Source organism: Melanotaenia boesemani, chromosome 20 (assembly GCF_017639745.1).
Source record: "Melanotaenia boesemani isolate fMelBoe1 chromosome 20, fMelBoe1.pri, whole genome shotgun sequence".
Taxonomy (NCBI): Eukaryota; Metazoa; Chordata; class Actinopteri; order Atheriniformes; family Melanotaeniidae; genus Melanotaenia; species Melanotaenia boesemani.
Genome location: NC_055701.1, coordinates 4951046 through 4967366, shown reverse-complemented (window position 1 = coordinate 4967366; position 16321 = coordinate 4951046). Strand labels below are relative to the sequence as shown.

The 16321-nt window shown below is 36.8% G+C and overlaps 3 protein-coding genes across 3 annotated transcripts in view; 1 reads left to right on the top strand and 2 right to left on the bottom strand.

Annotated features, from left to right (window-relative positions):
* The window catches only part of LOC121630803 (leucine-rich repeat and fibronectin type-III domain-containing protein 2), a 169422-nt gene that overhangs the window by 135163 nt on the left and 17938 nt on the right, over window positions 1–16321 (bottom strand). The gene's annotated exons all lie outside the window — the stretch shown is intronic.
* Window positions 7575–11191, top strand: LOC121630809. The gene is made up of 2 exons (XM_041971312.1): window positions 7575–8908; window positions 10041–11191. The coding sequence occupies exons 1-2, from the start codon at window positions 8139–8141 to the stop codon at window positions 10801–10803; spliced, it is 1533 nt and encodes a 510-aa protein (XP_041827246.1). The 5' UTR covers window positions 7575–8138; the 3' UTR covers window positions 10804–11191.
* On the bottom strand, window positions 11194–16070 carry LOC121630806. Its single transcript, XM_041971309.1, has 9 exons — window positions 15850–16070; window positions 15231–15443; window positions 14991–15132; window positions 14420–14871; window positions 13300–13622; window positions 12990–13171; window positions 12471–12643; window positions 11616–11830; window positions 11194–11447 (listed from the first exon to the last, which is right to left on the bottom strand). The coding sequence occupies exons 1-9, from the start codon at window positions 16065–16067 to the stop codon at window positions 11194–11196; spliced, it is 2172 nt and encodes a 723-aa protein (XP_041827243.1). The 5' UTR covers window positions 16068–16070.

Here is a 16321-nt window from a genome sequence, read left to right as displayed (position 1 = left end):
GAGGAGCCAGGGTGACTGACATTTAAATAGAGTCCAGTTAGCAGGGATGTGTTTAATAGATGTGGCTAAGGTTTACATTAGATCATCAGTACTTTGAATTTTAATACTGATCCATTAAAGTCACACTTTAATGAATATATGAAGACTTGAGGTGTAGCGATATCAAATCTCCAATTATACAAGTTGATTAGGTTAGCATGCAACTATCATTTTCATTATTTTCCACATGGAAGCAGATCAGGCACATGTGTGGTTAGTCTCTATTAGGATGCCTCCATTTTACTACTTAACGTTAATAGATGCATATTACTAATGCACGTTCTGCAATTCTATTTGGGACAGGTGAAAATAAAATTTCAACCCTCTCCCTCCACAGTACAAGCAAAACCTGTAGTACAAAACCCAAAAATAACAGATTAGTTGACAGAATCAAAAAATAGAATCTCAATTCAATCGATTCAGAGCAGCCACATATATGTGTCCTCTTCCAATGGAATTAGTATTAAATATACACTAAAGCAGGTGCCACTGTGGCTTTAGTAGTGTCCTAGCTTTTATTGACTATTGTCCTGGCTCGTAGCATATGTGGGGCAGTGTTCCCGTAAGACACAGGATGCAACAGCATCTTTGGAGGCCATTAATTGAGCCTGTTCAATAAAACATCTGAGTTAAAGCTGCTATGTGGTTAAATAACAACATGAGGAGAGTAAAAGCTGGGTCAGCGTAGCATGTCACACTTAGAAACCTCTTTACAAGGCTTTCCGTGCATCATCTCCATGTCAAAGCATATACACAGGGAGCTCTAGTAAACAGCTTTTTCTCTCCATTGCTTCCCAAAAGTTAAATCAACAATCAAATATATCTACATCATCTTACAATAAAGTAGAGCTATGTGGCACTATATTTTCTCCACCAAAAGACACCAATGTTGTGCAAATAACTTGCAACAACTGTACAGCTATTTACTTACTGGTGGTTGGAGGATTCCATGTGCAACACTTAAGTTTTTGTTTGAGAAAATATAATGGCACAGAAAAAAAGACAAGAGAAATAAAAACATCTGATGCCAAAGTGGAATAGTGTAAGAATCCATCATGTTTTGTTTGCTCAAACCATCATATGTTGAGGCTGAAGGTATTTTTAGGCAGCAAAGACTTGCTCTTCCTGTTTTGAATAGCTACTAGTTTGGATTCCCTGTCAAAACATCCTGATCCTCCAAATGTAGAGCACGCTGACAGCTGTCTGCAGCACGCAAGAAACAGGCTACTCATAATCATCTCATGGCTTCATTTAAAATCATTTTAAAGAGACAAAATATCCATTTTTAAAGCGTTGATTGACGTAATTAGCTACCATTATCAGAGCAGCACAAAAACATAAAGAACCTAAAAGATTTGCTGCAAAAAAGAAAAAAAAATGCTAACCTACTATCACTCATATCATCTGCAACAGTGGTTCCCAACCTTTTTTCTCAGGGACCACCTTCATGCACATACTACAATGTTGTGGACCCCCTGCTCCACCCTGTACTGAAACCATGCTGGTTTTAGGCTTTCAAAAGTGAGATTCTCACCATAAATAATGTATTCTGGTTGGGTCCTGTCCTTTGATGAAGCCAGAGGTAAATGAACAACATACAGCCTTACTTTTTTCCTTAGAATAGGAACAATTTGTGGACATTAAGCACAACAGCTCTAATGTTCAAAGCCTCAAGGACCCCCTTACCCTAACCCTAACCCTTACTTAAATATGTTGTGAACAATACTTTTTACTCTGTGCTAGAGTTGGGCCGAAACTGATTTTAGCATCGGATCCGCCAATCCTTCCAAAAAGGGGTAGGTGTTGTGAGTATTTCTGTTTTAACACCATCAGATACCACATGAACAAAATAATTCTTTAATTCCTGCCAGACACAGACACAGGAAGTTGAGTAAAATCTTCTGTGGCGATTGTTTTGAGTTGGTAGGTGGAGAAGCAGCTACATGTGTCACTGTTGTGCTAACATTTAGCATTGACGTTATGACAGCAATTTGGCATTATTACTCATTAGAAAATCCCATTAGCAAAACAGCGACTGGCCTCATATGCAGGGCTGAACTTTCCAAAGGTGGCATTAATGCTGCCACATTTAACATCAGCAACTGTATAAAGCTTTAGAGGGAGCGGTGCAACTACCGTGATGTATATATTGGAGCAAAGCTGGACTTCTCAGCTTTTAGAATACATTGGAATTACTGCTAGCGTAAAAGTACCCTAGCGTAAAAAACAACAAACATTGTTGGCAAATTTTTATTCATGGTCCTGGATGACCAGCTCCTGTCCATCATGGAAAACGTTCAATGTAAGTCATTTTTTTTTTTTTTTTTTTTTTTTATTTAAGTTTATATAGTCAATGATTAAAAATGTTCTATGACAATCTTTGTTTTCAGGTGTTAATTTATGTTTTAGAGTTTAACCTATGCAAGGCCACTGAATGTTAGTTTATAGTGTATATAAGTTAATTTAGAAGGTAATAAACCTCATACTAAAACAAAACAAGTATCGGATTGGTACTCAGTATCGGTAGATTCCTAAACCCCACGCATCGGAATCAGAATCGGACAGAAAAACATGGTATCAGAACACCTCTACTCTGTACATATGACATGCACCTAGGACAGATGTCGTCAATGCAAAGTTGTCTCACTGATTGTGATAACCGTTTGTGTGTATGGTGAGACTTTCATTTTTTGTGCTATCAATGATGTAAAATATGTTCCCTGATCAGTGTTGTAATAAAACCCAGAAAGACTCATTCAGTAAGGCTTTATTTTAGAATAATTTTCTCCACACGTAATACCCACTGTCGCCCAGTAGCCAGTGTAAGATGTTGCTATTTTATATTTCCAATAAACTATAGATGTGTTTAACCTCTGTATGCAAAAACAGGAACATTACCAACCAACAAATGGGCATCAGGAGGTTTGCAGCCTGGAGCAAAACAAGATGTCAGACCAGTCTTAAGGCATTAGTATCACTGTAGACGCTGCAGCTTCAGCCTGTTGTCAGACCAATCCTTTGTTTGTTCTTATTTCTTCCTTGGGTGAAGTGTAAGATTACACATATACTTGGTTTAAGGAATCAGAAAATGTCATTGTTTTACTTTATTTGCTCAAATGTTTACACCAAGTTTAAACTCACCGTCGAATTGCATTTTCCCCTCATCTCATTATATAAATAAGAAAAAAAATAAGAAATTGTGAATAAATCTTCAGCTAAATTTACTAAAAAGATAACTTGCTGTGCTGTGAAAGGCAAATTTTAATCCATATTTCCATTTTCACTAATACCTCCATCAATGCAGGTAATCAGGCTTGTTTTATCTGAGAAAATTAATCTGACTTCTCATCTGATGGTGCAGCAGATCTGCGCATTGTTGTCTTAATACATTTCTGCACTTGAATATAAGATTTTTTTTTTTTCTGCAAATATTGTCATATCCATTAAAATTAACATGTCTGGTTTTCTCTCTTGGTGACAATGTTTCTACACCTCACACTAATTTAGAGAGAATGGACTTGCTGATCTGTCAACTGATGCTATGTGGCGTTCACATTTATGTAAAGCAATAAATCAGAGATTTTAATAACTGAGATCTACAACTGCAAGATCTACACACATATTGACCCCCCGTAAATATTCCCTGCTGCTGAATGAACAAAATGAAGCATTTGCAATTCAAACATTAAAAGGTCACCCTAGCCATTTATAAAAGCCAGAGGAATGTAAAACAGTGACAGAACAGCGACTGGAGGAGAGTGAGAGAGACAAGGGGGGCATTTAGAGAACCCAACAGTCTGAAGCCAAACTGCCACAGTTATCAATTGAGGTCTAAACACAAAGACTCTCGTGTTTTTGTGGCAGTGTCTTGGCAGAACTGGTGATCTGTTGTGTGTGTTAGTCATTACGTGATTCAGGACTAAAACCGTTTTCCAGGCTCTACGGGTGCTCCTAAAGGACAAAATACCATGATGTGCTTTCTGTCCAGTTGCAATCGCACTGTAGATATGAAAGTAGCAGCCAGCTGGCGGGTGGTAGGCATTTTAGTTTCTGTTCATTCATATGTATAGCCAATCTGAAGGTTTGCCTTAGTATGGGCAACATTTTACAAGGTTTTCTGTCATCACTTTTCAAGTGATTGTCATGTCTGTGAATCACTGTACAGCTGCATCACAGAAGGCCCCTTAAACACAGCTCCTTCAGCCATTATTAAAAAAAGAAGCTGTGGCCCATGCTATCCTTTATGCTGTTGCATGCTGGGGCAGCAAGCTGAGGGTTGCAGACACAAACAAACTGAAGAAAACTGATCCGCAAAGCCAGTAACGTTGTGGGGCTGAAGCTGGACTCTCTGACAGTGGTGTCAGAGAGGAAAATGTTGTCCATAATAAAAACAATACTGAACAATACATCCCACCCGCTTCACAACCTGCTGATCAGTAACAGGAGTATGTTCAGTGAGAGACTGAAACCACCTAAATGCTCCACTGAATGAGACAGGAAATCATTCCTATCTGTGGCCATCAAACTGTACAACTTCTCCATTGATCAACAACATCCACTGTTATACATTTACTGTTTATCATATTGATAATACTGTACATACCACTCACGGGCAGGATTTATCCTGTATCTGTTTAGATATTTTAACAAATTTGTAATTTTTCCTTATTGTGATTGCTATCTTTGTCTTATCCTTTATTATTTTGTATGGAGCGACTGCGTGCACACAGTTTCCTCCAGGATTTATAAAGTATTCCAATTCTAATTGTGATTCTGAAAAGCTCCATGTGTAGCATCTTTAGCTTCTTTGTTGGCAAGCTACAAAAAACAAAACAAAAAACACTCAAGTAAATTAATGAAAATCTGCTAATTTTAGCCTCTTTATTTCATTTTGTCATTTAAGAATTTAAACAACAAAGATATGTTCTCCTTTACAGATCAATAAAGTATCATTCAAAACATCTCTCATTCCAAAGAACCCAGTAACTCTCTCAACAGGGCTTAGAGGCAACAAAGCAGCAGCAGCTGACTGATGCTGTCAGCACCATGGCTTATAAAATACAGGTAGACCACCACCTTGTTACCACTCTGAATACATGCATCTTAGTGGAGGATGAGAACATGGGTAAAAAATTAAAACTAGCTACATGATGGATGAACTGAGTGACACATTTTACTTTTTTTTTCCATTAGTATGCAGAGTCTCTGTTGGGGAGACAGCCGTTGTTGCTAACAGATGGAAAAGCTATTTACTCAAGCAGAAGAACGAGGCAACAGTTTGGGGATAATTTGCCTACACTGAAGCTGAATCATGCGGACAAAGTGGAGCTCAGCTCAAGTCCGGCAGGGTATTGTTCAGCGATTATCTCCTGGTATGCTCGCTGCCATTTCACAGAGAATAGCTCAGTCTTGTAATGTGCTCAGAGCAATTTGACAAAAAAAAAAGGAAGAAAATAATATCACTGCAAGCATGAAAGAGCAATTATGCTATCTGAACTGGATGACGGATGCTTATACTTTCCTTTGTTTAGCCTAAAAAAATGCCTTATTTGTGGAAAAAATTGCAACTGTGACTACTTTAGTGGCTCATTATCTTGAATGAGAGTTTCATTTCTGATGGGGATGCCAAAACCCCATCAGAATCTAAAGAGATGAAAGTCACATTTATAAACTAAGATAGGTACACAAGTAATAAGAATGCAGATCAAAGACAAATTCAAGTACCAAAATCCAAGTTTTGATGCAAGACAGGGTTTAGACACAGTGAGATATACATGTCACAAAAAGAATGAGTGGAAGGTCAAATCACTGTGCCGTGAGTCTGACTGGAGAAAAGATGGATAAACCCAGGACGAGGAGAGTGTCATATGATAGTTTATATTTAAAGAGTTGTATCTTTATCAAACAGATTTTTTTTTATGTCCATGACTCTTCTAACCTGTTAGTTTGCTAAATTTGCATAAAAATCTAAAACAGTAATAACTGGACATAAAATCAGATACTAAGCTTCTAATGTTACATACTTACTGCAGACTTGATTTCTTTTCTTTATCTTAAGACTCTGTGAGGCTTGATTAAGTGAACACAGGTGTGGAGTAATTTATTGATTAACAACAGGTGTAGAAAGAAATAAGGCAGAGAACAAAGCTAACATGAGAGTAACAACCAGAACATCTCAAGATAAAAAAGGGAGTTTATACAATTTTAAATCATTTTTAATTACAGCAAAAGCCCTAAAAGACCAAGAATATTTAATTAATAAACCAGTTAATGAATTAATTAATTGAAATAATTATTTACTAATATATGATATATTTATTTATACAATTTACATATCTTTTTTTTTTTTATTTAAGGTGGTTTGGTTTCTATTTGATCTTTTTTTTAGGTTGTTTGAATTCTTCTATTTTTAATCTACTTTCAATGTTTCTTTTGTACCTTCATTTTAATGTTTTATATGAAGCACTTTGAGTTGTGTGCACATGAAATGTGTTATTCAAATAAACCTGCCTTTGTTCATTTATTTAGGAAATAGAACTTGTGCTGTAGTGAGCAGGAGAGAGCAACTCAAACAGATATATTTAACATTAATAATATTAAACTCCATGAGGACTTGACATGAACTCTAAGTGGTGGTGCATTGTATCATGTAAGGACAATGGATGTGGGAACATAGAGAAATCTGTCATCTTTGTTTTGGCTGTGTTGATCTGAATAATTTATAAGGCCGTCCATCACAGTTTTGACAGTTGTGGTTCTTTATGCTGTCGCCAGTCAATAAATACACAACAATCAGCAGAGGAGAGGATATGAGCGAGAAACTACTAGTGACTGAAAACAGAGATTTAGGTTCATCTGTATGAGAGGCCCCTTGAGAGATAATTTAAACTTTCTCACACATATACTACAATACTCAGACACACTTGCTACTATATTCACACACACATGCTACTATACTCACACACACACACCACTATACTCACTCACACATGCTACTATACTCACTCAGACACGCTACTATACTCACACACACACACCACTATACTCACTCAGACATGCTACTATACTCACACACACACACCACTATACTCACTCACACATGCTACTATACTCACTCAGACACGCTACTATACTCACACACACACACCACTATACTCACTCAGACACGCTACTATACTCACACACACACACCACTATACTCACTCACACATGCTACTATACTCACTCAGACACGCTACTATACTCACACACACACACCACTATACTCACTCAGACACGCTACTATACTCACACACACACACCACTATACTCACTCACACATGCTACTATACTCACTCACACATGCTACTATACTCACACACACACACCACTATACTCACTCACACATGCTACTATACTCACACACACACGCCACTATACTCACACACACACACCACTATACTCACTCACACATGCTACTATACTCACACACACACGCCACTATACTCACACACACGCCACTATACTCACACACACATGCTATTATACTCCCACACACACACCACTATACTCACACACACATGCTATTATACTCTCACACAAAAACTACTACAATCTCACACACATATTACTATACTCTCATACAAACAATAGTATACTTTCTCATCAATATTTTTATAGTGTCTTGCATACATAACCATACTTTCACACACTATTGTCTGAGCCAAAACCATATTCATGCATACTCACAACTTTTCCTTCTTACAAATACAACTGTTCTTACTTAAAAATTATATTATACTCTCATGCATACCTCATAGCTTTCTATAAAGCAGGATATGCATTTATTATGTTCTCAATAAGAGAACATAATTGTGTGTGTAAAAAAGTTTAATGGTCTATATAAGAGGGAATGGTGCTATGTGTGATCAAGTATGATTTAAAAGGAAGTTACTTTAATCAAACAGGAAGATGACTTAGATCCTCATTTCCTGATTGGGTAACACCTCTGAAAACAAACATTCCACCTACATTTAGTACTGCTAGCTAAATTTGAGCCACAGGCAACTGTCCTTTCAATGACAATTTTACAGCTGTATTTTGACTAGTGATAGATAACAATGAGATTGCTACTTATTTTTCTCCTTTTTCAAAGTCTGTTTATTTTTGTGGAAGTAAATTGTAATGAGGCTGACATTACTATTTTTTTCACTCATGCACTGAGATGTGTTCAGGACATTGTAAGGGAAACTGACAGCGGTGGACATAACAACATGCTCATGGACAGATTATTCAGTGAGCTAACTGGATATACAAGGACAATTTCTGTCTTTCTCTCAATTAGTCATCAACTTGAAAGGGGTAATAATCAAAGTGTAGCCATTTTGGATGCGTTGTTTGCATGTTTTTGTTCCATAATGAATTCATACGTAAGTTTAAGACCTGTGGAAATGAGACAAAGAGATCTTTTAGCCTCGAGAACACCACCAACAGTGAGAACTGGTCATCCGGGTCGTCCTGAGTACAGTATAGAACATGAACAAATTACGTACTGTTTATCTCTGGGAATGACTTGGCAAAGAATAGCTGAATGCTTTGGAATCAGCAGGAGGACATTGTACAGGCACAGGCAACAACTTCAAATTGGGCCACTAACCTATACAGAAATGTCTGATGAAGAATTGGCAGACATTGTAAGAGAGATCCTTCAAACTACCCCAAATGCAGGTGAACGATATGTGTTAGGAAGTCTTCGATCCCGCAATGTCAGAATACAGCGCCAGCGAGTGAGACGTTGTCTGCAACAGCTTGATCCAATTGGACGGGCCTTCCGACGCCGCCATACAATTCGTCGAAGAATTTACAATGTTCAAACTCCAAATCAGTTATGGTAAGTATTTTGTAATATTTCAAAAAGTCTGGATCTTTGACAATGAAATAAATTGTTATGGCAGTAGAAAATAACGTACAGATGTTCTACTAAATAATGTTTAAGTAAAGATTACAATGTACAAATACACTATTCAAATTCAAAATAAAAAAAGTACTCAGGTATGAGCACAAATTATGCAATAGTAAAATCCTCAGGTTAAGTATGAAAAGAATATTAAGAAATGTAGGCCACGAACACCAAAGTTGTGTTATCTGCAATACTTTAATACAAGTATTTAGTATGGTACTGACACTGCTATTCTTGTAGTTTACAACCGCAAACTACAATAAATACACAAAGGACAAACAAAGAACAAAAATAAAGTCTTTCATTTAAATCTTAAAAGTTGTTGGAACCAAGTATTTTTTTTTTTTTTTTGTAAATTTAGCCTGATTTTCATATTTAACTCTATTTCTCACTTTTCATTGCATACCCTTATCTCACAAGCAAAAGGCTGTAAACACACTATACAAGACTGAAAGACTATCTCATGAGCCAAGCATCTGTTAATAAAGCAGGTACTACACAGGTCAGAAAAATCACTAAGTACTATTTATTTATCTTTGTTTCAAAACAGTTTAGTTTTTCAATCCTAAAATCACTGTACAGAAAAAATTATATAAAATATTAATATTAAATATTAATAGCAAATTTATATTATAAATGCTTTCTATTCCAATTGTAAAACTTTAAAATATTTCTACAAAAATGCACAAGGCTGGCATTTAGAACCAGATTAAAACAGGAATTAAGGAATCATAGCAATTCCTTCAGGTATGGTAAACAAAAGATTTAGACTCTTGATATTCAAAGACAGATGGGATGACTCAAAATGAAAATGAAAAATGATGAAAAGTTTTTAAAAAAGCATTTGAATGGAACACATAGGTATCAAGCATTGAAACAAAGAATAAATTTTAAAATTCCCATAATTGTACCCATTTTTTTCCAATGGACTAGGATATAAACATGCTGTCTACAAGATTAGAGCTTTGTAATGCATACAGCAATAGATTGTATTCTGAAGTCTGCAAACATTGGACAACAGTGCTAATTGAAGTAAAACTAATTGTGATGCTTCTCCTTACAGGCACATCGATGGAAACCACAAATTGGTGAGGTGGAGAATGGTTTTTCATGGCTGTGTTGATGGCTTTAGTCGGACAATCATATACTTGCAGTGTCTTAACAACAACAGAGCATCTTCTGTCCTGGGATTGTTCCGTACCGGAATTCAGTGTTTTGGACTGCCCCTAAGGGTACGCTGTGACCATGGCATGGAGAACACAGAAGTTGCTCGATATATGTTAGAAAGACGGGGCTTGAACAGAGGCAGTGTCATTACCGGGCGCAGTGTCCACAACCAGAGGATTGAACGTCTGTGGGCAGAGCTAAATAGAGTCGTTTCTTTCCACTTCAGTAACCTCTTTAGCTTCATGGAAAATGAAGGCATACTAGATTCTACTGATGAACTACATTTGTTTTGCTTACACTACATCTACCTACCAAGAGTACAGAGGGCAACTGCAGAATTCCGAAATCAGTGGAACCACCATGGATTATCTACACAAGGAGGACAAACACCTCTTCAACTGTGGCAGAGGGGGGTTCTAAACGGTATCAATACTGGTGCAATTCAGGACATTTTTGCAGGAACTGAGAACTTGGAAATCAATGAGGACATCCCTCTACAAGTAGAGACTGAAAACAATGTTGTTATTCCAGTTAATGAGTTTAATGTAAATCCAACAGTTATGAACAGAATTCAAGACACTATAGACCCACTGAGAGAGGATGGAAACCATGGTATTGTATTATTTTTAGGCCTGGTAAATGTTCTCAAACAACAGTAACTGATTAAGTCGTTAATAAACTAAAACATTGTGGCAATTTTTGTTTTTAAACAGTTTGGCTGGGATACTGATAAACAATATGCCTCAAGAAATTACAGAACAAACATTTGATTTCTTTAGAACCACAGTTTTTTATGTTCTAAACGGAAAAAAAAAGAAAATTAGAATGTAAATGCACTGATTGTGAAACACACACAAAAAATAAAATAAAATAAAAAAAGCAAAAAGGACGAATCTTCTGGCTCATTGCTTAAAACAAACAAACAAAAAAAAAAACAGCAACATTGTGGTAACTTATACTTTGCATGAAAATCCAGATGTTTTTGTTTGTAGTAAAGTAAAAAAAAAAACAAAACAAAAACAACAGGTACTTGTACATATTATTTTACATTATTCTCTTCCAAAACCTTGTGTGTTACCTAATGCAAAGTCCATACTCTCCCTGAAATCCTCATATGTATCAAGCAGTGGCAACTTAAGGCAATTGATGCAAGTGTTTGCCATAGGCAAATGGCGTCCAGGGGTGCCTGAGTGATCATGCAAGAAATCAATTGATGGCCGAGGGAAAAAGCCAACCGGTGGGATGACATTTGCACCCGTTGCAAAAGCCAAGATTTTGCCAAGCTTTGATGGTCCCATTTGTTCTACAACAAAGACAAAACACAAGCAATAACTATAGAAAAATGTAACCACCTGTAATTTAGTATAAAGTCTAAAGTAACATGAAAAACATCCAAAAGACAACCAAAAATAAACATGTAATGATAACAGTTGAAATAAAACAATGTGCTATACCTAGCAGCAATATTTACCTTCAACATCCTGCAGGTAGTCCCTCCAAAATGGGACCACACATTCCTCTGCCCTCCTCTTGTTGCTTCCTGCTGCAGACAGCCTGATGTTGAAAAGATGATCCATTGTGTCAGCAGTGAGTGGCGATGGTTCATGACACATTAAGGGCCTGAAACTATCTGGATACATTCTGATAGCATCCAGAACACCAAGTGTCTTCAGCCCCTCCATAAATCTATAAAAAAAGACACACAAGAAAAGCAAAAACATACATACACACACATATTATGGTGAGATAGGAACAACTCACTTATGCAAAGTAACAATTACAATGTTAGTAATTTTAAGTGTTTAATCAAAAATCTAGCAGCTATCAATAATTTTAGGAAAAGGCAAGATTAAAAACATTAAAATGACTACTGGTTGTATTTTTTCCTAAACATCAATAAAAAATCTTCACTGTATACAAAAAGTACATTTTAAAATAGTACATATGAACTATGTTTATGAGAGGCCCCTTGAGAGATAATTTAAACTTTCTCACACATATACTACAATACTCAGACACACTTGCTCCTATATTTACACACACATGCTACTGTACTCCCACACACACATGTTCTGAACTCAGTGTACGCATAGACCCTAAATTCTAACGTAAATACAATGTTTATATTCTCCAATTGTGGGATCAGTGTCAGCCAACCAGAGGAAAAAAGTAAAACGAAAAGGTTACAAAAACAAAAAAAGACAGAAAAGTTTAAGATTTTTTTTAAGCACTGGATTTATATAGTTCAAAATGGTAGCAAAAATATTTTTTCACATCATAAAAAAATATTACCAATTTAATTTCTTCTCAGCCGTATTTCACAAACCTTTCAAATCCTCCACTGACTCGGTGGACCACTTGAAACATGAGAATATCTTGAACCATCAAGTACTTGTCTTCAATGCTCTTCAGTGGTCTGAGACACCCAGCATTTGCCAGGTAGTCTTGCAGTGGTTCAATGGCTTGAATCAGGTCGTCCAAATGTGTACATTCTGACACCTGAAAATGCAGCAATAAAGAATAATTTAAATAATTTGTAAACCCAAAATGTAGCTCCTTTAATAGTGTTATAGTAAAAATAAATATAACAGTTTAACAGAGCTGCCGATTATTTTCTGATCAGCTGAGGGTTAGGTGTTGCTGAATCATTCACATTGCAGAAGATTGGTTCTAAGCTATAAATTGGGATATTCTTTTGTTTGTTCGACATAGAAACTCCCAAACAGTGTTAACTATAGTAGAACATTCAGAATATTAAAAAGCTCACAAACATCACTGAAAAAAGGTTCATTTAAGAGGAAGAAAAATAAACTGGTAGACAGTGTTTTTTTTTTTTTTTTTTTACCTTTTTAACCTTTTCATAGAGGTCTGCATCAGCTATATCTTCCAACACAGGCTTCACAGAGGAACATCCACCAACTAGACGAGAATACAACGTTGGTGAAATGAATCCTGGTGGAGGACCGCCATGGACAAGACTTACAGCAATAGCCCGGCCAGCAATAAAATATCGATCTTCTCTCAGAGCTAAAGCACACATGGCATGGAAAACAAAACAAGATCAGTAGAAATGGAAGAAAAGCCATAGAAAAAAAAAACAGAGGTTGGGAAAAACAAATATGACAAAAAAATATTTAAATGAAAACAAAATATACCAAAACTGTCCAGAGCCAAGTTCAGTTTGCCATCTCTTCCTTCAAACATTGGTGAATGTGCAAGAGCTTCCAAAAGCAAACGCAAGAATTCTCTTCTAGGGCCACCGAGGTCCACAGCCTGTTCATCCATTCCCAAGTCATCTGAAAACTTTATGGACATCTGGTACATGGGATTATAAGACAGTCGTTTGAAGCCTCGTTGAGCACCATCCAGTACCAAAGACCTGTTAATGTTGAATCTGCATCTTTGGTTAGTGTCAATTTGGGATGCCAGACTAAGAAGGACTTCCTGTGCTGACTTCATGTTTGGCTGTTCAGATGCCCTGTTGAAAGATAAAAAATGTTAGTGTTTGGATATATGATAAATGTAAGCATGTTTAATCTTCTGTCTAGTACCAATATAAGAATACAGTAATTTGCAAGTCTTGGCACAATGCTAATTTATTTACATTTTGATTCAAAGAAGTCAGACTTTGTTGCAATACTAATGTGGTCTTAATCTGTAGTTCTCCATCTTTCTGAAGGACGTTTTTCTCCTAACTTTTTTCTTTTTCCCACATTTTCATTCCAGTCTTTCTATCTGGTCACTTTGAGAGAAATGCGTTTTATTTGTTAAGCCACTCAACTATGACCTATGAATCTTTGAGACTGCAACCAGACTCCTAACTTGAGTGATGAACTAGAGTTGCTTGGACACATAATAGAAAACTTAGCAGAGAAGCAAGTTTAAAGTGGATCTTCATGGTTTTTTTTTTTTTTTACAGGCAGTCATTACATAAATTAAATTAAAACAAATATAATTTCAGTCACTATTGTCATGTAATTTTTTTTTTACCATTTGCAGACTGTTTCCCTTGTAATTTTTCTTGGTTCTGACTATTTATCTTTAGGTGCTTAGTTCATAAATTCAAATTATGTATAGAGCTGCTAAGCAAACAGTATATCTGTGGTCCTTTTTTTTTCTTCTTCTTTTTTTTTTTGTCAAATGAGATGCCAAATGAGAAATATTACTCAAATATCTTGGAGTGGGTGATTTGTAAGGTTTTTAACAAATAAATGGCAGCCAAAGTTGCCTGTGTAAATATTAAATGACTGAGCCTATAACACAATAACCACTCACACATGGCTCTGGAGACTGGCCATTATTGCCTGATTTAATTCTTCATCATCAGAGGAGGGGTCTGAGATGGAACCCATAATTGAAAGGTAGGCAGCATAGTCATCACTGCCAGTAGATGAAATCTGGTTCTCCAAGCCAGTGACACTGGATGTATGTGATGCTACAGAGGGATGGTTAGCCCTCGTCAGATCATCACCAGTTGCTTGTGTCAGTGGAGTCTGGTTACTTCTGGTCTGGTGATCATTGGTTGCTTGCTGTGTTGCCGAAAGCTGAGTAGCTGTGGTACTTCTGGTCAAAGGATAACTGGAAGTTTCTGTTAATGCAGTCTGGTTTCGTCTGGACCTTGTAATCATGTAGTTACTTGTCTGACTTTGAGTGTTAGTCCCCTGGTCACTAGATGCAGATGTCATGTCAAGCTCCACACAGCTGTCCTCCGAGTCTGTGCTGTCAAGCTAAAGCAAAACAAATGTGCATTTAGAAGATGTTAGGGTGGAGTCCACTACCACACCATGACACAAAGTATAATAACATTTTTATATGCAGTCTGAATTAAATGTTTATGATAGTTTACCGTAAAAGGAAGACCGCTTGATGGCTTAATATAAACTGCCTTCGATTTGAATACCTTGTGAATCATTAAGCCATTCAGTTCCTGGCCTTCACGTAACTTTGGTGAAACAAGTTTGTTTCCACATGGCATCAACAGTTGTATACTGAAAAACATAGAATAAAAAAAAAATTCAAAATATGTCAGCATCAACAAATTAGCTTCAGTGTATGTTGTATCTTTAGTAAACTACCAATGTCATACCTGACATCCTCAGGAATTCTATCCTTGAATGCTTCTTTTATCTCCGCAAGGACCATCTTGCAGTCCCATGCTTTTCTCATTTCAAAGGCACTTAAAATGTAGCCACGTTCATGAAGTTTTCTCTTTGTTTTATGTTTGCACACTTTATCCCATGAAGGATTGGGCAAGAGTACTACATCCTTGTTGAAGGTAGGATGATTCGGAAGGGCAGGCCTAAAAGGTAAAAGCATTTAATCATATTAGCTTAAATTAAGTAAAGAAGATCACATTTATGTCAATGGCCATTAGAAATTCCAAACGGTTGCCAGGTAACGTAACAACACGGAGACATTCAGGTTTTATTTTAAATGACAACACATGGAAACTTAAAACTGCCTCGGCAACACTTCTGCAACCAGTTTACCTGCCTAAGTGCAGTCCCTATCACGAGAAGTCTAAAGGCAGCTGACATAATTATTCATGTTTACAACTGTTTAGCTCCAGTTAAATCCATAATTTTAAATCAACATGTGGTCAGGTGTAAAGAAAAAGTGTTCTAAACTGCAGACAGAAAAACATTGATGCTACCCGACATACTAAAAAGAACTATTTAAAAATCGCCCATTTTTAATTTACTCACCTCTTCCTCGATTTCGAAGTCCATCCACCAAAATACTGTTGAGTTTGAAATCTTGGCCGACTCACTGTGTTAGCACTGAGGCTAGCTTCGGAGGTAAAGCTGCTGGCACTCCCTGATGCACCTGACCTGAATATCCGCCGCATTTCTTGCTCAATTGCCTCGTTTGAAGACGTCCCTGTGGATGACGGCTGCCGACTTTGTTGCAACATTTCAGACATTGTCGAAACAACAGTTGGAGTGCTTAAGATGTTATTTAATAGATTAATTGCCTCACTCAGGCGCTCCCGGTCCGCCATATTCGCATTTTAACAAGGAGGGTGGGCCACGTTCCGATGTCCCGCTTCATTCTTCATCGGAGATAACCAATAACAAACAGAGAATGTAGTTTTACATCCGTTTCAACCAAACTACCTTCCGTTTCAATCAAACTCTCTCACACATACAACTATTCTCATTCACACACCATATTCTA